Source organism: Kogia breviceps, chromosome 6, assembly GCF_026419965.1.
Source record: "Kogia breviceps isolate mKogBre1 chromosome 6, mKogBre1 haplotype 1, whole genome shotgun sequence".
Classification (NCBI taxonomy): Eukaryota; Metazoa; Chordata; class Mammalia; order Artiodactyla; family Physeteridae; genus Kogia; species Kogia breviceps.
Genome location: NC_081315.1, coordinates 127,148,321 through 127,171,280, shown reverse-complemented (window position 1 = coordinate 127,171,280; position 22,960 = coordinate 127,148,321). Strand labels below are relative to the sequence as shown.

Sequence of the window (22,960 nt, the reverse complement as noted above, 5' to 3'; positions counted from 1 at the left end):
AACGTTTTCCGTGGGCCATTATACATCCTACCACAGCTCCAAAGTGTAATTCTTCCTTGTCTACATTATGTGGAACATTTTACAGTGCGTCCCTCCTCACATGCTGGTCCCAATAAAACGTACGCGTTGCAGATCCACCATGTTGATGACTCTTCTGCCTTTTCGGTGTTGATTCTAGCAGAGGTCAACAAGCTTGGCACTCATGCAGTAAAGCCTGGGTGAGTGGTTCCCTTATAAAGAGGAAGGGAAAATATGTACATGAGAAGTAGAATAGGAGATACTAGATTCTGATGGTGTTCTGAACGATGGTGTTGAAAAGAACTTCAGGGGGGAATCCAGCTGGCACCTTCTCATCTTACCGATGAAGACACTGAAGCCCAGAGAAGCTTTGCCTGGAATCTTGCTGCTCGCAGCTGTACTGCAAGCTCCTATTCCTTCCACAGTACCATCTCCCTCTCCCTCCTTCACACCAAGGCAGGCACCTTGATTCTCTTTGAGGGATTTGTAGCAAAGACATTTGATGAGGTAAAACCCCAAGAGGAAAAATAACTGAAATAAGGGTTTGAATCTGAGTTTGTGAAAATACAAGAAGCTATAAAAAAAGAGGCAAGTTGTATAGGGTTAGAAAAACATATGGGAAAGAGAACACCCCAAAAGAAAAGTAAGCAAAAGCATAGAGGAAGAATCACCATGCATACCTTTTAATACAAGAAGACTAGATTTTGTGGAAGAAGGTGTTTTGTTGATCCACTCAGAAGGTGCCTCTCCTGAAGAAATAATGGGTCTTTATACTCTGGCTAAAATTCTGCCAGTAGATGTTTGTTTACAGTTGCTGGTGGCTGGTGATAGCTAATCTGCAAACATAATCAGAGGGAAAATAATCACCATCGATGCCTGCCATATGTGCTATCTCTTTCCTGTGTTCACACATTTACACTCTACAAGAGTGACTCAATGCAGCTTTGTATTTCCTGGTGTTATTACAGATTCAGATTCTGTTTTTTGTGTGTGGTTATAACAGCTACAGTTAATTCTTTCAACAAATATTTATTGAGCAGTTGCAGTTGTTAGGCCCTGGGCTAGTTGCTAGTGACAGAACGGTGAGTGACAGAATAGTCACTGGATGCGTTACACGGTTTGTATTTCAGCCCTACAACAAGTCTGCAAGGTGGCCGTTGTTGTCCTTGTTTTATAGAGGAGGACACTGATTGTGAGGAAGGTTATATATCACAGGAGGATTAATCAGAATTGGAACTCAAGATTCTTCCATACATCCCTTTCACTAAAAAAAAAAAAACCAAAAATTATTTTTCAATATACTGATAAAATGCTCCATCCATGCTCATTTCCATGAGTACAGACACATACCTATTCACACACTTAAAAAAAGTTATTTTACAAAAAGGAGAAAAGAGTATCATTCAGCAGTATCTCCTAGAAATCCCTCTAGGTAATCTGCTTTAGCTCTAATTTATTATTTTTAATAACTGAACATATTCTATGCAGAGGATATGACATAATTTTCATTTCTTTGGGTCTTGTTTTACACAGTTATTAAGTAAATGTTTATTACCAAGATTTGTACCAGCTGTTTGGAATACAGTAGTGAACAAAACAGAAATTCTGGCTCTTGCAGAGCTTGCATTGTTGTGAGAGGAGAAGAAAATTAACAATGAACGATTAGAAAAGTCTTATACTGTGTGGAAACGTGGTAAGTGCTGTAGAAAAGAAGAAGTAGAGCTGGGTATTTGTTGACTTGGAAGACTGTGTGCGTTTGTGGGAGGATGTTTTTCTACATAGGTGGTTGGTGCAGTTAATCCTCACCGGCCGGGAAATTTGGGCACTGACTTAAAGGATGGGAGGAAAGTAGCCAGACATTTCTAGGGCAAGAACATTCTAGGCAGCAGTTAGAGTAAAGGCCCTAAGATGGGCGTTTGCCTGTTGTGTTCCAGGAATAAGGAGGCTGGTGAGGCTGGAATGGACTTACCGAGGGGCCGAGTACTAGGGGAGGAGGTCAGAGAGAGAGTGAAGAGAAGGGTACCAGGCTTACGTTTCTTAGGGCCTTTTGGGGCATTGTAAAGCCGTTGGCTTTACTTTGAGTCGAATGGGGAGCCACTGCAGGGTTTTGAGCAGAGGAGTTACATGACCTGACTTGAGTTTATCAGGATCACCCTGATTGCTGTGCGGAGAACAGTTGACCAAAGGGTGAATATGTAAACTGGGAGACTTACTAGAATTCTTTTGCAATAATCCATGTGAGAGGTGATGGTGTCTTAGACCAAGATAGTGGCAGTGATGGAAGTGTAGTTTGAAGATCGAATATGCTGATGAGATAAGTGGAAGAAAGGGAAGATGATTCCAAGGGTTTTAGTCTGAGAAATTGGGAGGATTGGTTTGTCAGCCAGCAACTGAGATAGGGGAAGATTTTGGTGCAACAGGTTTAAATGGGGAAGATCTGCAGTTTGGTTTAAGGCATGTTGATTTTGACAAGTCTGTTAGACAACAGATGTCAAAAAGGCAGTGAGATATAGTTGTTATACTGGCAATTGCTCTTTCCCATCGTTTATGCTATCATTTTCATCTATTTTTTGTGTTATAAACCTTACAGTACATTTTTACTGTTTTCCCTTTATACTATAAATTATCTTCTAGAACAATTAAAAAAATAAGGCAAACTGTTATTTACCTTTATTTCCATTTCTGTAGCTCTTCATTTCTTTGTTTTGAAGTTACATTTCTGTCTGGTATCATATTCTGGTACCATATTCTTTGAGCCTTTCTTATATCACAAGTCTGCTGGCAATGAATTTTCTCAGCTTTTGTTTTTCTAAAAAAAGTATTTTGCTTTATTGTTTGAAAGATATCTTGTCTAGGTTGACGGGTTTTTTTTTTTTTCTCATTACATTGAAGATATCACTTGTTCTTTTTTTTAGTTTACAAAGTTTCTGACACGAAGTCTGCTGTAAGTTACATTCTTCACGCATAATCTTTTTTCCTCTACTTTTAAGGTTTTTCTCGTTTTCTTTGCATTTTAACAGTTTGAATATGATGTCATTAAAATTTTTTTTAAAACTTGCTTTTTTGTTTTATATGTGGTTTGATGTCTTTTATCATTTTTGGAAAATCCTTAGCCATTTTCTCTTCAAATATTACTTCTGGCATAAGCTTTCTCTCTTCTGGGACTCCAGTTACATGTATGCCAGACCAATTGATGTGATATTGTCTCACAGCTCTTACATTCTTTGTTCTGCTTTCTTTTTCTTTTTTTTTCTTTTCCCACTTTGTGTTTGTTTAGGTAATTTCTGTTGCCTTCAAGTTTACTGCTGCTTTTCTCAGCTGTGTTAAGTTACCTGGTGAGTCTGTCAAAGGAGTTCATTTTCGAAACCATGATTTTTATGTCTAGCATTTTCACTGGATTCTCTCTTACAGGTTCCATGTCTTAGCTGATACTTCCCCTATGTTCTTGCATGTTATCTGCCTTTTCTAGTACATTCTTTAGCAAATTAACCATATTTATTGTTAAAGTCCTTGTCTGATAGTTGTAATGTCTGTGTCATTTCTGCATCTGATTCTGCTGATTGCTCTGTTGCTTCAGAATTTGCTGTTTTTCCCTTGTTTCCGTGTATGTTTTTATTTTTGTATTTTTGACTGAATGCCAGTGTCATGAGTGAAACAATCAGTGTGGTAAATAGTATTTATGTTTGGAAATATGCACGTGTTTTATTTTGTCCGCCTGTTTAGTGTGGGAGTTTGGGTCAAGCTAGTTAGGAGATAAGGTGTGTTTGCATCATGTTGTTGTTTTTGTTTCTTGCAGTGCACCACAGGCTTCAGATCCTTCTAGAGTTGCCTTGTGATGGGGGTGGTGGCTGCGGTGCTCCAGGTTTTTCTCAGTGTCTCTGTTCTACTCTCAGCTTTCTTCTGTCCCTGAGTGCCCGCACCATAGTGGGGTTCTCTCACCAAGCTGCCATGCTCTTGTCCTTCCCCCATAGTAGACCGCTGTGTTATTTGAGGCCTGTGTTCTCTCTGTTCTCTGTCTTGGTCCAGCTTCACTCTTATCTAGGGTTTATCAGCCTGAGCTCTGGGAGTTGAGTTGACATAGCATTCCTACCTCTCTTTCCCGTAGGAGCCAAACTTTTGTCTTGGATCAGTGATTGGTTTTTTTGTGGGAGAGTGTTTCCTGTCCCTCACCCAACGGTAAGAATCCTTTAAGTCTGTGGTATAAATTCCTGAGCCTGTACTTCTTCCTTCAGCAGCAGTTGATCTTTGTTTGTATCCTGGAGATGACAGAGTTTGCTATGTTCTTGTAGTAGTAGCTAAAGGCTTCTCCTAACATTAGAGAAAGATAAGGGCAGGAGGTATGGTTTGTTGTGCATTCTGGCAGCGGCTGCTGTTTTCCTTCTGCACCACTGAAGGAGTCTCTCTGTCCTTTCTGTCCCCCAATCTTTCTTATATGGGGAGGCCCTTGGAAAAGAGTCGGTATGTGTGAACTCCCCTTGGGTCTGGGGCTTCCAGTGGTTCTATACAGGCAAGCTGTCTCACATGCATTCTTTAGCAAACTATTAAAATGTTAGGGCTTCCCTGGTGGTGCAGTGGTTGAGAGTCCACCTGCCGATGCAGGGGATGCGGGTTCGTGCCGCGGAGCGGCTGGGCCCGTGAGCCATGGCCGCTGAGCCTGCGCGTCCGGAGCCCGTGCTCCGCAACGGGAGAGGCCACAACAGTGAGAGGCCCGCATACCGCAAAAAAAAAAAAAAAAAAAAAAAAAAAATTAATTGATTTCTTACTTGCTTGTGTGGTGGCCAGCAGCTCCTCCTGTGATCCGCCATAGGTAAGCCAGTGCACTCTTCAAGAAAAGTTATGATTTTGTAGTTTATCAGACTTTCTTACTATTAGGGTAGGAGTGATAGTCTTTCTAAATCTTTGATGGATATTGAACTTTGAAAGTTTTAAGATTAATGGCATTTTCTGTATATTTTTATTTATTATTTTTTATTACTTAACCTATCTGTCCAATTTTGAAAGGTATTTTAAAATCTCCCACTCTAGCTCTTCTTGCGTTTTTAAGATTTCTATGCTACTGGTTTCTCACTATTCTATGTTCTTCATAAATATGCTTTATATCATTACATAACATTATGCTTCATTCTGTTTAGTGCATTCAGCTGTTAATTTAACCTTGCATGGTACATTATTGCCTTTCTTTTCTTTGCTTTTATCTGTATATCTTTGTCTACTCATTTTAATTTGCTTTTTATCATTTTGTTTTATCTTTTTGTAACCATGTTAGCTAGGTTATATTTCATAATGCAGTATCACAATCTCATTTAATAAGAGAATTTAGCCTTTTCATGTGTAGTGTAATGACTGATATAATTAATTTTTATTCTTGTCATCTTTACACTCATTACTTATTTTATATTGTTATAACTTATTTTCAGTTTTCCTTATTTTTGCTGTCTGTTCAAGTCACTATTCATTCTTTCCCCCCCTCTTGTTAATTTATTAGTTCTACTCTTCTTTTTCTTTAGTGATTTACTTCTTCTTCCCCTCTTTCATAATCAGATGCACATGATTTTTTTATTTGATAGCTAAAGCCTCAACCATTTTCTCCACAAAAAATATGATTTCTTCCACAAGATGTTCATTTCTCTATTAGTTCCCTCTTCTCCTTTCTTCCTGCCACCACTCAGCGCTCCCAACCTCTGCCTGCCCTACAACTTTGGGGATGCTTTTATCTTCCTGCCTTTCTTCCCCCCAGATTCCCAAGTTTTGATGAAATGGTGTGTTACTTAATAGAATTTCTTTTAAAAGTTTATCCCTTGTTCAAGAGTTGTTATTTAACTTGTATATTCTGCATACCCACGTGTGTATATACACCAGCTATTCATTTTCTTCTAATTTTTGTCCTTTGTTCTGGTTAATTTGTTTAGTTAGAGGCTTTTTATGGTTCTTTTTCTCATTAAATCATGTGGATAATATTCTCTCTGAATCTGTGTATATCATCAAGTAGCTCTCCTTCCCATCTGACTGTAAAGGATTTCCTGACTGGGTAAGTGATTCTCAGGTTGTTGTATTTCTTTTTCAATTTATTCTCTAAAAATATTTAACTAGGAAATTATGTATTTTTCACTTTTAAAAGTTTTTTTTTTTTTGAGTGCTGTACTTGAATCTTCTTAAATTCTTTTACGTAATTGACATATTCCAATTAATTAATTAATTTTTTTTTTTTTTGCCCCACCGCATGGCTTGTGGGATTTTAGTTCCCCGACCAGGGATTGAACCTGAGCCCTTGGCAGTGAGAGCGCAGAGTCCTAACCAAGGGACCGCCAGGGAATTCCCAACAGATAATTCCTTTTAAGTAAAGTACTCTGTCTCCTACAGGTGTTCTGTTTTACAGAGTATGGATATTTTCTGCTTGGTCTCCTTCATAGGCAGCTGGGTCCCTTTTTACAGGCAGTTTGCCTTGGTTGTTTTATCGAAGCTCAAGACTGGTTATTGAAGAACGCTCTGAGGTATCAGTCCTCCCCTGTAGGCAAAGGGGTCTCTGTTGTCCTGGGCCTGCAGTGACAGATAGACTGTCAATTCCCTGTTGGCTTTCTGGTCTCTTTGCACTTTCCTGGGCTGCAAGGATGGGAGGGACTGTGTGCTATGGCCCCAGCCTTCTCTGCCTTTCAGGCTCTTCTCAGGATCCCCTAGTTGCCAGTCCTCAGCACTCTTCTGTTGTTTCTCAGTTAATTACTCAGCCCACTTTAGAGAATGCCTCGCACCAGTTCTGTGCCAGAACCTAAGGCTTCAGTTATACACAGTTACCCATACATGCTAGTAGAAGTTGTTTTGCTCAGGAGAAGCAAGTGGCTTAGAGTTGGGGTTAAAGGAACAGGCGCTGCATTCAGGTCACCATATTCCAGAATCACTCCTCCTTCACAACTCTCCTGCATTTCCCATTTCATATTCATATTATAACTGATGAATTTCATAAAGAATAATTCTGCTATATCCTGGGCACTAGTGCATTTCTTTTGCCTGATATTTGCTGTATCAGCGCAGAGTAACAGAGTAGTAATCTAAAGCTTGGGGGTTATGTTCTCTCTATAACAAGGTGGGCATTTGCTGCTATCAGTTCTGTGGCTCCAAATGTCAGGGTGGAAGTCTTTGCAGTTCTCTCGGCCTCAAAATGGCTCCTTTAGCCCCAGCTATCATGCTTTGATTCCAGGTGAGGAGAAAGAGGAGGTAACCAAGGCATTAGGGTGTACCTCCTGACTTAGCTCTCATTTAAGAGCTTTTGTAGTAAGTTCATACAGTGATTTCTGCTTCCGTGTTGTTAACTGTCTTCTCTGTCTAAATGGGGAACTGGTAATGTCGTTTTTCTACCTGGATACATTAGTACCTGAAGCAAGGTCAGCATTCTAGTACTAAGGAGAATGGATATAGGGAAGCAACTTGTCTCTACCTGGGCAGTCATAGTAGGGAAAGAAGATTGGATATTTTTCATATTGAACTTTTTGGAAATGTACTTTATTGATGGCCTACTTGTATTGCAAGAGCACACACATGCGTAGTATCTTAGCACTGAAATATAATTTTGTTCTAAGTGAGGACTCTAGACTCCTTCTGTGAAAAACATCGTTATTTTACATATAAAAGATTCAACTGCAGATTGATTCACTTGAATATAACTTATTTCATCTATATGTATATACTTTTTATTTGCTGAACCATTTCAAAGTAAATTATAGATATTATGACAATTCATTCCTCCATTTTTTTTTTTTTTTTTTGTGGTACGTGGGCCTCTCACTGTTGTGGCCCCTCTCGTTGTGGAGCATAGGCTCCGGACACGCAGGCTCAGCGGCCATGGCTCACGGGCCCAGCCGCTCCGTGGCACATGGGATCTTCCCGGACCGGGGCACGAACCCGTGTCCCCTGCATCGGCAGGCGGACTCTCAACCACTGTGCCACCAGGGAAGCCGCATTCCTCCATGTTTTAGCATAAGGACATTTTCTTAAGTACCTATACTATCATTTTAACATCCAACACAAATAATAGTGATTTCCTAATGTCTTTTAATTCCAGCCCATCTTCAAATTACTCCAAGTGCCTCCAGAATGTTTTTATAGCTGTTTATTTTCGAACCAGGATCCTCAAGGACCACCTATTATACTTGGTTATGTCTATTAAATCTCTCTTTAACAGTTTCCCTCTTTCCATACCATTAAAAAAAAAAATAACAGTTACTTTCTGAAGAGATCAAGCTAATTGTGGTGTATCTCACAGTCTGGATTTATCCAATGGTTTCCCAAGGCACATTATTTAATGTTCCTCTGTCTTCTGTATTTCTTCTCATCTGACAGTTCGATATAGATTATTTTACTTTTTTTCGGAAACCCACTGACATTGTGTATTAAACACTTCTCTCTACCCTCTGGATACTTTTTATGTTGCAGAAGACAGTGCGGTTTTGGCAGCGGGAGACAGGGGGGAACACAGGAAGCACCCCCTTCCTCTCTCAATGTGCTTTATCCCTGTGCGCTCTTCCTAGGTAGCAGGACCTCCCCAGGCGCTGGGTGAGAGGCAGGACAAGCGGGAAGAGTTCTGCGCAGGTGCACTTGCCCTTTGGCCTCTGGAGGCGCTTGGAGAGCTTAGCAAACACTCCTGTCACATCCCTGTGGCAGACACAGGGGAGTGAAGGGCTAGAATGATTTACTTCGTATGCGTTGTAGCAGAGGGCATATAATATCTGGTTTTTCCCTGAGGGATACCAGCACCGGGTTAACGTAAGTTTTCCATTGTAAAGATAATTCGTGCTTAACTGGTCATCTGTGAGCTGATAGTGTATGAATACCTATTTCACTATCAACCTTTTACCTGATGGTTTTAGCATCCATTGATAATCCTCCCCTGAATCAGTTACATTATTAGGGATTTCACGTGACTGTTCCTCCTTTATTTATAAGTTAGCATTCCTCTGTAAAGAAGAGCTTTCCTTCATCGTTTGCTGCTGTCTGCTTATCCTGAAGTAGTGTCATTGTTGAAAGATAGGACGGGATGCTTAGTTCTTTCTCTTTATTAATTTCAGTAAGCTGTTATGCCAGCAAATGAGACATTTAAAAACTTCTGTTCTTTTTTTCCTCTCTCTAGCAATCACTGTGGCCTTAAGACTTGATTGTTTCAATCAATTATACTCTTGTTCTCTTTGATCCCCAAATTGTTCTAAATTTGGTCTGTGGAAGCTCTCTCTAATAGGGTTTGAGAGCTGGAAGGACTCTTAGACATCAGCTAATCCAAATTTCTCAGTCCTGTAGGTGAGGAAACTGAAGCTCACAAGTTTGTGACGTCCTGATGTGTCACAGATAATTAGTGGCAGAGCAAGGATTAGGATCCAGCTCCCTGGAATACTCAGGTAGTGCTTTTCCCATTATTCTAAGAGAGGCATCTGCAGTAAATCTTGGTTTCAAATTCCTGCTAATAATATTAATCAAAATGAGAGAAAATGGTCCACATGTTTGCAGTCGTATATTTTTTTATTAAAAGTTATTGTCTAGTCCAGTGGGTCCCAAATTGAATGGATATTTATCTGCACTTTTTTTAGAAAGAGCAAAGAAGCACCACTGTAGGCTCAGCATTGGGCCAGTCGGAGAAGTGAGTTTGACTTGGACATTTGGTATCTACAGGTTGACTTTATCTTACAATCACATTTTATTTGATCTGCGCAGAAGTTTGAAAACTTGAAATTCATTGCCAATGTAGAGTAGTAGTGACTTCACAAACAAGTTTGAGTTGTCAGCTTCACTAAAATACTTGCAGATATCTGGCAACATTGGGCTCCCCCTGTGATAGAGCAACAGTCACTTGGAGCTGAAAAGCTTTTTTTTTTTTTTTTTTTTTTTTTTTTTTTTTAATTTTTGTGGTACGTGGGCCTCTCACTGTTGTGGCCTCTCCCGTTGCAGAGCACAGGCTCCGGACGCGCAGGCTCAGCGGCCATGGCTCACGGGCCCAACCGCTCCGCGGCATGTGGGATCTTCCCGGACCGGGGCACGAACCCGTGTCCCCTGCATCGGCAGGCGGACTCTCAACCACTGCGCCACCAGGGAAGCCCTGAAAAGCTTTTTAAATGGGCATGTGCCTCCAGCTCACCTCCTGGCCACTCCCCACTGGGTCCTTCACATGTTTGTTGTCTGATGTTGTGCTGCTTTCCGGCCTCACCTTGTAAGCATTCGAGATACTGACTCTTCAGATTGTTAGAAGTGAAGAGTTCTTGGAAGGTTTTTTGTAATGTAGTCACAGGTTGAAGGTAATAATAATAATGCTGATGCACATTAACAGCAAGAAAATGGTAGAGTTGATAGTTTTTCTGCTGCTGGTATGAGATCTTCAGCAGCTAAATCACCAAAAGTAAAACCAAGGATGATAGGAAGTCGACTAGAAATTTTTGAAATTTTCAGGAAGATAGTTTGAAACGTTAGTTTCCTTCCTGCCATTAATTACGAACCTTACTTGAGGTGTTTAATATGCTCGTGCACATGTATATATAATTTATATTATAATGAATCCTATGAAAAACTTTAATTTTTATAGCTCAGAGATGGTCAAATACTGGCGATATCATATGGTTCAACTAAAAGAAAAAAATTACCCATGGGTGAGTGCCCTAAATCTTCCTTTCGTGGGTATGTTACCCGAGCAGGTTTGAAGCCTACCGAGGCAGGAGAGGCTTACTCTTAGGTTAGACGTATCATAGGAAATGGTTAGTGAACAAAGCAGTGTATACATTAAAACTGTGACGATAAGAAAGTGCTGTTTGTATAGTAGAAATGACAGTGAACAAAGAGAGAAGGGGGTGGGTAGTAGGTGCTGGGATCTTTAGGGGAAGGCCTGGAGTGGGTCCAGTAAGTATAAAATCCTCATCAAAAACCAAACATAAATTGTTTTAATTATCTGTAGTGTTTCTTACCACAAGTGTATGGATAACTAAGAGTTGACTCTTTATATTTGTAATCTTGCAGCCACAGAAACTCAAGTTTATTTGACCAAATCGTCCCAGTATACTCACTAGTGTACTTTGAAGGCAAGTTTACCAAATCGAGAAAGCCAAATATACTTAGAAATTTATCTCCTCCATCTGTGTTTTTATGTCAGTGTTTTTCAAATTGGATTGCAACCCATTGGTGAGTTGTGAAATTAACTTTATTGGGTCAAAACGAGTATTTTTTCAAAAGTGAAGTAAAATAGACAGTATGGAATATATTGTGCAGAGGAAGGGTAGTATTATTTTAAAAAATTTACATGTTAGTTTTATCAGTGTGTTTCTGTGTACACTTGACCTTTGAACAACATGGAGGTAAATGCACACAGAATTGATGGTTGGCCCTCCACATCTCTGGTTCTTCCACACTGGTGCACTCAACCGACCAGGACGGTGCAATGAAAATACCTGCGCTTAAGTGGACCCACACAGTTCAAACCGTGTTGCCAGCTGTATAGATGTGAATATGCTAGGCTGAGGTGCAAAATGTATTTCTTGGCTGAGGAAAAAAAAAAATTGAAAGCCGTAATTTATTATAGTTACAGTTTCTGATAGAGTGATTGCTCACTATTAATAGCAAGGCTTTAGGGCTTCCCTGGTGGCGCAGTGGTTGAGAATCCGCCTGCCGATGCAGGAGACACGGGTTCGTGCCCTGGTCCGGGAAGATCCCACATGCCGCGGAGCAACTAAGCCCGTGAGCCATGGCCGCTGAGCCTGTGCGTCCGGAGCCTGTGCTCCGCAACGGGAGAGGCCACAACAGTGAGAGGCCCGCATACCGCAAAAAAAAAAAAAAAAAATAGCAAGGCTTTAAACTCACAGTCCTGATTCTTGTTTTGAATTTTCCAAGCTGTAAGTCCTTTAATAATTTTCCTAGGCCTGCATCCAAGCAGGCTTTTTTCCCCAAGCCCAGTGCATTTACTTGGGTTTCCATCCCTTTCTTTTCAGTCCTTTGAATGCTGCTGCATTGATTGATACAATTTTTTATTTCCTCCAGATTTGTACTGCAAAGAGGAACTGACTGGCATGGGTAGATCTCTTGCATTGGAAAGCGTGTACTCAGATGATTTCCTTCTGCAATAGTTGATAAAGGCTAAATACATGACAAAGTGGAGTGAAAAGTTGGACTATATATGCATTAATACCAAATCCTCAAATTTATTACCGAAAACACACCTTAATATTTGATCTTGGTCTTCCAGGTTGCCTAAAATAGCCAAATAGCAGTCTCCCTGTCTCTTTGGTGTACTTGTTTTAGGTTTGTTTAGGATTATCGTCTTGATTTCGGTGATCTCTGTAGCATTTTCTGCCTCCAAGTTAACATTAAACAATAGGTCTTCAAAGTTTTGCCATTACTTGTGACTTTTCAGAACCTCTTTTCTTTGTCTGTAACATGAGGGGCTAGTTGTAATTCCTGTAAGTTTTAACATTTGACTGTTGCCTGGAGTTGGGTTTTCTGTTGTTCATTAAGTCATATATATGCCTTGAAACATTGTTTTGGTGGTTATTTTTCCCCCTAACAATGTTCATCAAAATACCGTATGCCAACACATATATAAGGAAGGAAAAAAAAGAAGAGAAAAAAGAAAAGAAAAAAAAAAGGTCTTGAAGAACCTAGGGGTAAGACGGGAATAAAGACACAGACCTACTAGAGAATGGACTTGAGGACACGGGGAGGGGGAAGGGTAAGCTGTGACAAAGTGAGAGAGTGGCATGGACATACATACACTACCAAACGTAAAATAGATAGCTAGTGGGAAGCAGCCTCATAGCACAGGGAGATCAGCTCGGTGCTTTGTGACCATCTAGAGGGGTGGGATAGGGAGGGTGGGAGGCAGGGAGATGCCAGAGGAAGGAGATATGGGGACATATGTATAAGTGATTCACTTTGTTATACAGCAGAAACTAACACACCATTGTAAAGCAATTATACTCCAATAAAGATGTAAAATAAAATAAAATAAAATAAAAAAGTTCGTCCACCTCCCAGTGAAGGGAAGGGTTCTCCTGTAGAATAGTCACAGGCAGGTTTGGAGGAGGCTCACGAGGGCATGCGTGACCCCGTACCCTCTCTGCACACACGTCTGTGGATCGTATGGCTGGACAAGCGTGATCCCGCCCTCTCTGTCTCTCCAGTCCTTCTTTGGTTGCCTTAGTTGTGAGAACAGTTTTGCTTACCCTTTCACCTTACCTCACGGGTCCCTCCCTGCCGGGGCCACTCCCACCTGGGAGCTTGTCCAAATGCAGCTCCACACATCCCACTCCCAGAGATTCTGATTCTTTGTTTTTTTTTTTTTTTTTTTTTTTTTGCGGTACGCGGGCCTCTCACTGTTGTGGCCTCTCCTGTTGCGGAGCACAGGCTCCGGACGCGCAGGCTCAGCGGCCATGGCTCACGGGCCCAGCCGCTCCGCGGCATGTGGGATCTTCCCGGACCGGGGCACGAACCCACGTCCCTTGCATCGGCAGGCGGACTCCCAACCACTGCGCCGCCAGGGAAGCCCAGAGATTCTGATTTTAATAAGCACAGGATTCTGAATTTGTAATAAGCAACGCTGGTGACTCTCATGCTGGTGATTCAAAGTACGCGCTTTGAGAAGCCCTGGTTTATAGAGTGCCCCCTTGGTTGTTTGAAAGATTGGCAGGAGAATTTGAACTTTGTTTATGAACAGTCTTCCTCTGAGGATGGCGGGTCTACTTCTTTCTTGTTCGTGATTGGGACGAATTTATGATTTTTATGGAAACCAGGTGGTTTTCTGCCTGGTGGGCTTGTCTCAAGTCAGGCAAGACTCAGTGCTTCTCATTTTAAGACCACTTGCCAGTGGCTGCAGAGGTTTGAAACATTAAGTATAGTGTTCAAGCCTTGTCCTAATTTAAATGTTGAGCGATTTAACCCTTTCATGTTGGCTCCTGTGTTGTGGATTTAGGCTCTTCTGCTAAAAATTGATTAAGTTAGATTTTAAATATGTAAATATCTTGTGTTGGGTAAATTAATATTTTAAGTGTATCTCAATCATTGGGCATAAGGCTTTAGAGAAAAAAATTTTTCCAGAAGAGAAATAATAGTTCATTTTAGTAACTTGATTATTGATTATTGTACTAATCCTTTTTCAATGTAATCATTACTACTCAGGGTGAAAAGTTTGGACCATTTGCTGGAGAGAAGAGAATGCCTGAAGACTTGGATGAAAATATGGATTACAGGTTGATGTGGGAGGTGAGGATGTGATTGTTGTTTTAAATATTTAAAATATGTTTTTCTTTGTACTACTTAAGGCATGTATAAAGCTAAGTTAATAGATATTGATTGCAGTTGACAAAGCATTGAAATGTTTGAATTTTAAGAAACCTGAACACCTTGAAAGTTTAGCATTAAAATACTGTTGAAATATCTAACTAGACAGTTCTTCTGTAACTCTGAAGTTTATATGTTTCATCATTAAAGAAGAAGTTATCCATGAATAAGGGTGTTTGGATTTCAAAATAAGCATATTCTTTTTATGGATTTAGGATTTGATTTCTGTAAATGAAATTATACTTTAACTTTTATTTCCCAATTGCAGTGCTAATTGCCCAGAAACATTTCTTTGTTTTTTTTTTTAATACCTTTATTGGAGTATAATTGCTGTACAATGGTGTGTTAGTTGCTGCTGTACAAGGTGAATCAGCTGTACGTATACATATATCCCCATATCCCCTGCCTCTTGCGTCTCCCTCCCACCCTCCCTATCGCACCCCTCTAGGTGGTCACAAAGCACTGAGCTGGTCTCCCACACAGAAACATTTCTGAACTCTGTGTTGGAATGAAAATCCCAGCTTAAAATGTACTTTACCTTTAAAAACATATAGTTAAAGAGCTGTAACACTGTAGATAGTCTTGCAATCTTAAGTCTCTCTGCTGCAAGAATTTGTATATGCAAATGTATATCTATATATTATCAGAATTTTCATCCTAGTTTATGACCAATTATTTTCATTACTGTTCTTTCATAATCTTTAGAAAAAGAAGGGCCCGAGGGATGGAAATAGAAAAGCAGAGGTGTAGATATTGTTAAACAAAAACTTGGAAAAGGAAACTCAGTCCCCAGAATTTTATTTGGTGGGTTCCATGAGGAGGGTGGGAGCTGAGATGGGCCTAAGGTAAGTAGGATCATAAAATCAGAAAGATAAAGAACACTGAAACAGAGAACTACACATAAAATGTCTCTCTGAATGTGCATGTATTGGTTAGGATCTCCAGAGAAACAGAACCAGTGGATGTGTGTGTGTGTGTGTGTGTGTGTGTGTTTGTGTGTGTTTTCTCAAGGAATTGGCTCACACGATTGTGTGGGTGGCGGGTTGGAATTTGTAGGCTGGAAACTCAGACAGGAGTTGATGATGCTTCAGTCTTGAGGCAGAAGTGCTCTGGCAAACCTCAGTTTTTGCAGTTAAGGCCTTTGTTTGGATGAAGGCCACACACAGCTTTGACAGTAATCTCCTTTATTTAAAGTCAACTGATTGTAGATGTTACCCACGTCTATAAAACACCTTCACAGCAACACCTAGGTTACTATTTGATTAAATAGCTGGGTACTACCATCGAGCCAAATTGACATGTGAAACATATCATAATGTATTATCTGCAAGCAAAATACATTTTTAAGCATCACCATATTGCTGAAATTTGTTGATGTAGGGAGTGGGGTTGCTTGAGGTTCTTGAAAGATTTCTGAAGTGCAGGTGATGGAAAATGGAAATTCATAATATAGTCTTCACTACAGTTTAAGTGGAAAATGTTATTGATTTGCCTTATTTTAATATGCTGTTTTGTTTATTTTTATAAACCTGAAAGTATTTTTCATGGCTTTTACTATTTTTCTATAAGATTTTAATTTTCTCAGCAGTTAATTTTTTTTTTTTACCATGAATGTTTTCAAAAGCCAAACATTTATGTGACAAAAAAGATAACCTAAATAAGTCGAAAATGATAAAAATAACAATTTTTAAGGGGTTGTTAATGACTTCTGATATTTGTTTTGTTATCTCTGAAAACTTTAGTGTAGTGGTCAGGTTAATGTCTTGCACAGCTGGTTATGATGCATTGCTAAACAGATGATGATTATAATTTTTATTTTGAAAAAGAGACTTGCATATAGGAAACTTAAAGAGGCTGACAGTGCTACCGTAGCTCATCTAGTTTTGCATTATGTATTCCTGTGGTTCTTTGATGTCTTTACATTATCATTTGTTTTTACATACCAAGATACCTAGTCCTCTCGCTTTACCACCCAAAGAGCTATTGATTTTATACATTTTATGTTCAGGTAATGTTACATTCACATAATGATTGCCGTTCTTTATTTTCTTTTACTTCTTATGTTATGCTTGTGTTTTGAATAAGTAATTTTTGACACAATTCAGAAGGGTATTGAATGAAGAGTCTCCTTGTCCCCTATAAGCCTGCTCTTTTCACCTGAGACCTTTGATCCCTTTAACCCCTTAGTTCATGCACCCCCCCCCCCCCCCCCCCGTAGTTCTTCCTTCTCTGAGTCTGGTCTTCAGGGTGGATTGTCGGCTGGTCTCTGCTCTGTCCACTTGTGCTGCCGGGCAGGGCAGGGGAAGACACTCTCAGTGGTATATCTTCCTGGGGGAGCACTTGAAAAACAGTCAATACCTTTTGAACGGCAAAGATTTACTGCTTGCTGGCTTTAGTCCTGTTCCTTATTATGTTAACTGAGAGAGCTGCTTCCCAGCCTTGAATTATATTCTTCTTTTGTTTTGTGGTACACGGGCCTCTCACTGTCGTGGCCTCTCCTGTTGCAGAGCACAGGCTCCGGACCCGCAGGGCCAGCGGCCATGGCTCACGGGCCCAGCCGCTCTGCAGCATGTGGGATCTTCCCGGACCTGGGCACGAACCCGTGTCCCCTGCATCGGCAGGCGGACTCGCAACCACTGTGCCACCAGGGAAGCCCCTTGAATTATATTCTTAAAGTCCATTTTTATTATTTTAGCCTTGGAGGTGCCAGGATTCAGAAGGTGCACAGAGAAAGGAGGTTGACGGGTCTTACCACACTTTTCTCCTCTTGCAAACTTTTGAGCCTTCTCAAAGGGAGATAATGAGCCTTCCCTCCTCTGTGGGTAAATTGGGACCGATTTCTAATATGCCCCATAGCTCCAGAGCGAACTACCTGCTGCTCTCAGATGGGTGGTCCTTCTCCTCAAGCCGGTGGTTACCTATGTTACGGTTACGGAGCATAAGCCAGGTACTGGGGGTAGTGTGTGGAAAACGATGCCTGCGAGAGAGCACACGGCAGAGCTCTTTCTCAGTCTATATCTGCGCTTGTGGTGCCAGCAGTCCTGGTGGACGAGGCCAAGGGCCCCTGGGTGGCCATTTAACACCAAAGAACTTGGAGGTGCCAGTGAGGAGTGCCCCTCTTGGTGTGTGTGAGCCCCTGTTACTTGGGGGCGGGGCATAGAGGCGCCTGAGGGTTTCACTGGGGAGCACCGTCATCGTCTGTTGCATCCTCCCCCCTCCCTCCAGAGGTGCAGCTTGGCACTCACCGATGCCCACTGGTTCAGAGCATTAAACAGCACCTCAGCCTCGTTCTGTGTTGGCCACCAGGATTTGAGATTGGGGTCTGAAGAGACTCAGTCTCCTCTGTCCTTAAGCCTTCTTGATACTTCAGATTTTTACTTTTATTTTAAAATAAACTGCATTGGCAGAAGAATTCTGGATTTCTCAGGCCTCAGGCCAGTTATAGAGCTTGAGCTTGGAAACCAGTGCTCCGCTGTAAATGCTTCCCATTGATAATTTGACGGAACGTGTCCAGTTGTTTGTATCGTAGTCTATTCTTCCCTTAGTTAGAAGTCTTTTTGCGTACTTTTTCCCACGTGGTTTGGAGCTTGAGATACATTTCCTTCCACTGTCTACCTGCTCAGACTTGCTCTAAGAACAAAATCCATTCATGTAATGTTGCTAAAACTCTCAACAACTCTTTGTTTTTAAATCTCCAACATCTTCTCTTTCTATAATATTTTCTTCGGTATTTCAAACCACAGTTCAAATACCACCTCTGCAGGCACTGGCTCTTATTCTAGCACATACCTTTAAGTTTGGTACGCAGGCCTCTCACTGTTGTGGCCTCTCCCACCGCGGAGCACAGGCTCCGGACGCGCAGGCTCAGCGGCCGTGGCTCACGGGCCCAGCCGCTCCGCGGCACGTGGGATCTTCCCGGACCCGGGCACGAACCCGTGTCCCCTGCATCGGCAGGCGGACTCTCAAGCACTGCACCACCAAAGAAGCCCTGATGTCCTTTTTTACATCTTCACTTTCATCCTTTTGCTGTTCACTGTGGTTGTCATCACTTTCACAGAAATTTTTTAATTTCTTTTTTCTTTTTTTATCTGTGTACTAGCTTATTTAAGTGATTTACTTCCTAATTGTGCTTTTCTCTTTCCTATAGATTCTTCTTCTCTGTTTAGAGAAGACCTTTCACTGTTTCCTTTAGGATAGGTCTAGTACCGCTGTATTCTTTCCTTTACTTTTTTTTATTTTTAAAAATATATTTATTATTTGGCTGCGCCAGGTCTTAGTTGCGGCACGCAGGATCTTCACTGCCTCACGTGTGATCTTTGTTGTGGCATTCAGGATCTTTAGTTGCGGCACACGGGATCTTCATTGTGGCAGGTGGGATCTAGTTCCCTGACCAGGGATCAAACCCGGGCCCCCTGCATTGGGAGCTCGGAGTCTTAACCACTGTGCCACCAGGGAAGTCCTGCTGTATTCTTTTGGTTTTTGCTTGTCTGAGAAATTCTTTATATCTCCTTCTATTCTAAATGATGATCTTACTGGGTAGAGTGTGCTAGGTTGAAGATTTTTCCCTTTCAGGACTTTGACTGTATCTTGCCAGTCCATTCTGGCCTGCAGCATTTCTGTAGAGAAATCAGCTAATAGCCTCTGGGGGTTCCTTTGTAATTAACTCTTTGTTTTTCTCTTGCTGTCTTTAGGGTCCTCTCTTTATCTTTAACCTTCAGCCATTTTTATTATAATATGTCTTGGTGTCTCTGTTTGGGTTTCTCTTGTTTGGGACCCTCTATGCTTCTTGTACCTGGATATCTGTTTCCTTCTTCAGGTTTGGGAAGTTTTCAGCCATAATTTCTTCAAATACATTTTTGATGCCCTTTTCTCTTTTTTCCCCTTCTGGATCCCTATTTTGTATAGAGTGGCATACTTTATATTATCCCATAAGTCTCTTATATTGCTTTCATTTTTTTTTTTTTAAATTTGTCTTTCTGTCTGCTGTCCTGATTGGGTGATTTCTGTTTTTCTATCTTCCAGGTCACTTATTCATTCTTCGGCATTATTCATTCTGCTATTCATTGCCTTTAGCTCGGTTTCTGTCTCTGCAAGTGACTCTTCTAATTTTTCTTGGCTCCTCTTTATAGTTTATAGCTCCTTTTTCCAGTACTCTGCATTTCCGTCAATGGCCTTTCTTAATTCCTAAAGTATTTTCATTATGTCCTTTTGGAAATCGGTGTCTGTTAGACTGAAGAGGTCTGTTTCATTGTTTGTTCCTTCAGGGGAATTATCTTGGTCTTTTAACTGGGGGTGGTTCCTCTGTTTTTTCATTCTACTTATATGTTTCTCTTACTCTGTGAGTTTAGGAGAAACAGTTATCTCCTGTGGTCCTGGAGGGCTATTTATATGTCTGGGCATCTCCCTGTAGCTTGTGTGGGTTAATATATTTGGCCCAAGGGCTGTTCTTACTGTGGATGCCTGTCGCCTCTTTCCTCAGTGTGTGCTGGTTGATACCCCCCTTGATGGGGGAGTGCAGATGCGTGGCTGGTTTTCAGTCTGGGGCGGAGGTAGGTGGTTGGTGGGTGGTGGTGGTGGAGGCTCTGGCGTGTCCCTGGAGCACACGATGGGAGCCGAGGTGGCTCCCGGACACTCCTGGAGTCTGCAAGGGCGGTGGCGGGGGGCTCGTAACCACTCCTGGCATCTGGGCGGGCAGCAGTGGTGGCTCACGACTGCCCCCGGAGCCCGTGTCGGCAGTGTCCTGCCCGCTGCAAGCATGCGTACGGGGAGAAAGGCTGCAATCCGGGTTCATCCTCTCCCCTCCTGCACCCTCCAAACCATGGCGACTGGCCGATAAGGTGACCCAGGTTTCCTCCGCATACACCCTTCGTTGCAGTCGCACTGGATTCCCCACCCCCGCGGCTGTTTCCACACAGCCATCCCCAGTCCTCTCCCCAGTTCTGGTCTCCGAAGCCCGAGTTCCAGCACCCAGCCCCTGCCAGCCCGTGCCAGGCTGGGGGGTGCAGGACTGCGGCACTGACCGTCTGTGCAGTTCTCCCTCTGCTCTGGCTGCTGCAAACCGGCTGCTGAAGTTCTCCTCCGAGGGTCTGACGCTCCCCTTCTGTCCCGGCCGATCTACCTGCCAGTGAGGGGGCTTCCCGAGGTGAAGGAACCTTTCCTCTTTCACAGCTCCCTCCCAAGGGTGCAGGTCCTGTCCTGATTCCTTTCTCGCTTTCTTTCTTTCTTTTTTTTTTTTTTCCTACCCAGTTACACAGAGATTTTCTTGCCCTTTCAGCAGTCTGAGGTCTTCTGCCTCTGTTGAGTTAGATATTCTGCGGGAATTGTTCCACATGTAGATGTATCTTTGATGTATTTGTGGGAGAAGCTGAGCTTCACATCCTACTACACCACCATCTGGATCGCTGCCTGTACTCCGCTTCTTGAATCTTTCCCTTTGAACCAGAAGTGTACAGAGTGGGTACTTGATACTCTGCTTCTTAAAGCTTGGTCTTTGTGGCAAGGGTTGGGCCTGCAGAGGAGTTCTGAATATATTTGTCCATCAGCCATCGCATGGAGAATTGTGGCCTGACTCACAGGTTCAGTTTTCAGCATCTCAAGAGAGCATGGGAGAGAGAGAGACAGGTCTGCAGTCTGCTGTGGAAGGCACACCCTGAGTCTGATGGCGGGTCTGCTTAATGCACAGCAGGGGCTGGGCTTGGAAAGGAGTGACTGTCAGGGTCTTAACAATTAGATAAAGAGAAGGAAGCATGAAGGAGAGAAACCCAAAGTATATTTACTCTAATTTCTCTGTCTCATGGAGGAAAAAGTGAGGACACATGGAAAGGGGGAGTAATAGTTCTTTGCTGAGAATATATATATGTAGAATTAGCCTTTCTCTTTTCTCATACTGAGAAATGATGGGGCTCTTTGGAATTCTTTACCAAACAGAAATAGGCAGGGTAAGTGAAACATGATAGAAAGAGGAAGGATACCAGGGTCAGACAATCTTTTTAGTCTGATTTCACCCTGAGGATCCAGTAAAGCTTTTGCTGTCTTGGAGTGTATGTTTCAGCAGGGAAAGATAGACATAAAACGCCTTTAATGAGTAATACAAAGAGAGATAGTGATATGGGTATAAAGAAAGTAAAACAGGACAAGAAAACTTATCTTGGATAAGCGCTTGAACACATTGATATTACTGCTGAGAGCAGCTACAAAAGACAGATTAAGCATAAAAGTGATTTGTGTAAGGCCATCAAAGAGCTGTTAAAGCAGAGTACTAGAGTACTATGGTTCCAGAGAGGAGAAAACTTTGAACAGATGAATCAATAATCTATAGCCTTTTTTTTTTGAGGAAGTGGTCAGAGCTTTGCTGATTCTGTATATGGGCAAGAGGCTGACAATTTGACCTCAGCCCAAGTAGAGGTTAGTGTTTGAGCACAGAGAAACAGGTAGAGCTTTTGGCAGTCTTGAGAAGTCGGAGTGACGATATTGGAGACCCAAAGGAACTCAAAAACATTGCTGTCTCCTACTCGAGACATTTGCGGAATTATGAAGCTGCGTGACAGGCTGCTGTAAAGTTAAACCACATACTTCTAAAAGGCAGAGTGTGCTACAGGCTCATGTTGCTGTGGAGGGCCTCTCAGTGCACACCATACTTTTCATTTGGGAGCACTGTAGGGTGGTGCTGTAGGAATAGGATCGACCGAGGCCTACCGAAGCCTGCCACAGCTGCAGCCAGCTTTGAATCACCTCACCGCTTGATTAGCCTACAGTGAACAGATTCCACTCTGCCTGGCAGAGGTTGGGGCGAGCCTACTCTGGAGAAATATAATATCTGGGTCCTCTAAAGTTCTTTTACTACGCAGCGTCCAGCATTTAATAGAAAATGACTAGATGCTAAGAGATAGGACCATGTGACTGAAACCATGAGAAAAGCTGGACAACGGAAACTGACATAGGATTCAGATATTGATTGGAGTTAGCTGATGAGGACTCTAAAATGAACATGAGTGATATGTTCTAGCAAATGGAAGAAAAAAAATGAAACAAACAGATGAAAAGATGGAGAATTTTATTAAAAAATTGGGAGGTATAAATGCCAAATGGAGATTCTAGACAAGAAAAATATATGGACTGCAATTGAGAGCTCAGTGTTTGAATTAGATATTAGATATGACACAGCAAAAGACAGGATTAGTGAAGAGGAAAAGAAGTCAATAGAAAATATTGAAAATGAAGCACAGAGACTAAAAATAAATGTGTGAGACAGTGAATACATCTAATGTATCTGTACTGTTAGGATCATTTAGCATTTGAAGGAGAAGAGGGAGAAAATGGGGAAGAAGCAAATTCGATGCAATAATGGCTGAGAATTTTCCAGATCTGTTAAAAAACATTACCTGATGAATTGAAGAAGCTCTGTGAGCCTCAAGCAGCACTCCTGTAAAGAAAGCCACACTCAGGTATATCTTAGTACAACTATGGAAAACCAAGACAATCTTTAAAGCAGGCAGAAAAAAAAGAGACAATACCTTCAAAAATGAAACAATAAGACTGATAGCTGCCTTTTAACAGAAAAGATGAAAAAAAAAAAGTAGTAAAGATAGTCAACAACTGAAATATATCTTTAAGGTAATAGAAAATAGTTGCCAATCTAGAATTCTATACC

At 41.7% G+C, this 22,960-nt stretch overlaps 1 protein-coding gene across 3 annotated transcripts in view; it reads left to right on the top strand.

The window, feature by feature from the left end:
• PRDM5 (PR/SET domain 5) overlaps window positions 1–22,960 on the top strand; it is a 202,102-nt gene that overhangs the window by 3,885 nt on the left and 175,257 nt on the right. For all 3 annotated transcript variants that reach the window (XM_059066317.2, XM_067036583.1, XM_067036584.1), the window contains exon 2: window positions 14,149–14,232. In XM_059066317.2, coding sequence (XP_058922300.1) covers window positions 14,149–14,232 — 84 coding nt within the window. The remainder of the gene's footprint in view (window positions 1–14,148; window positions 14,233–22,960) is intronic.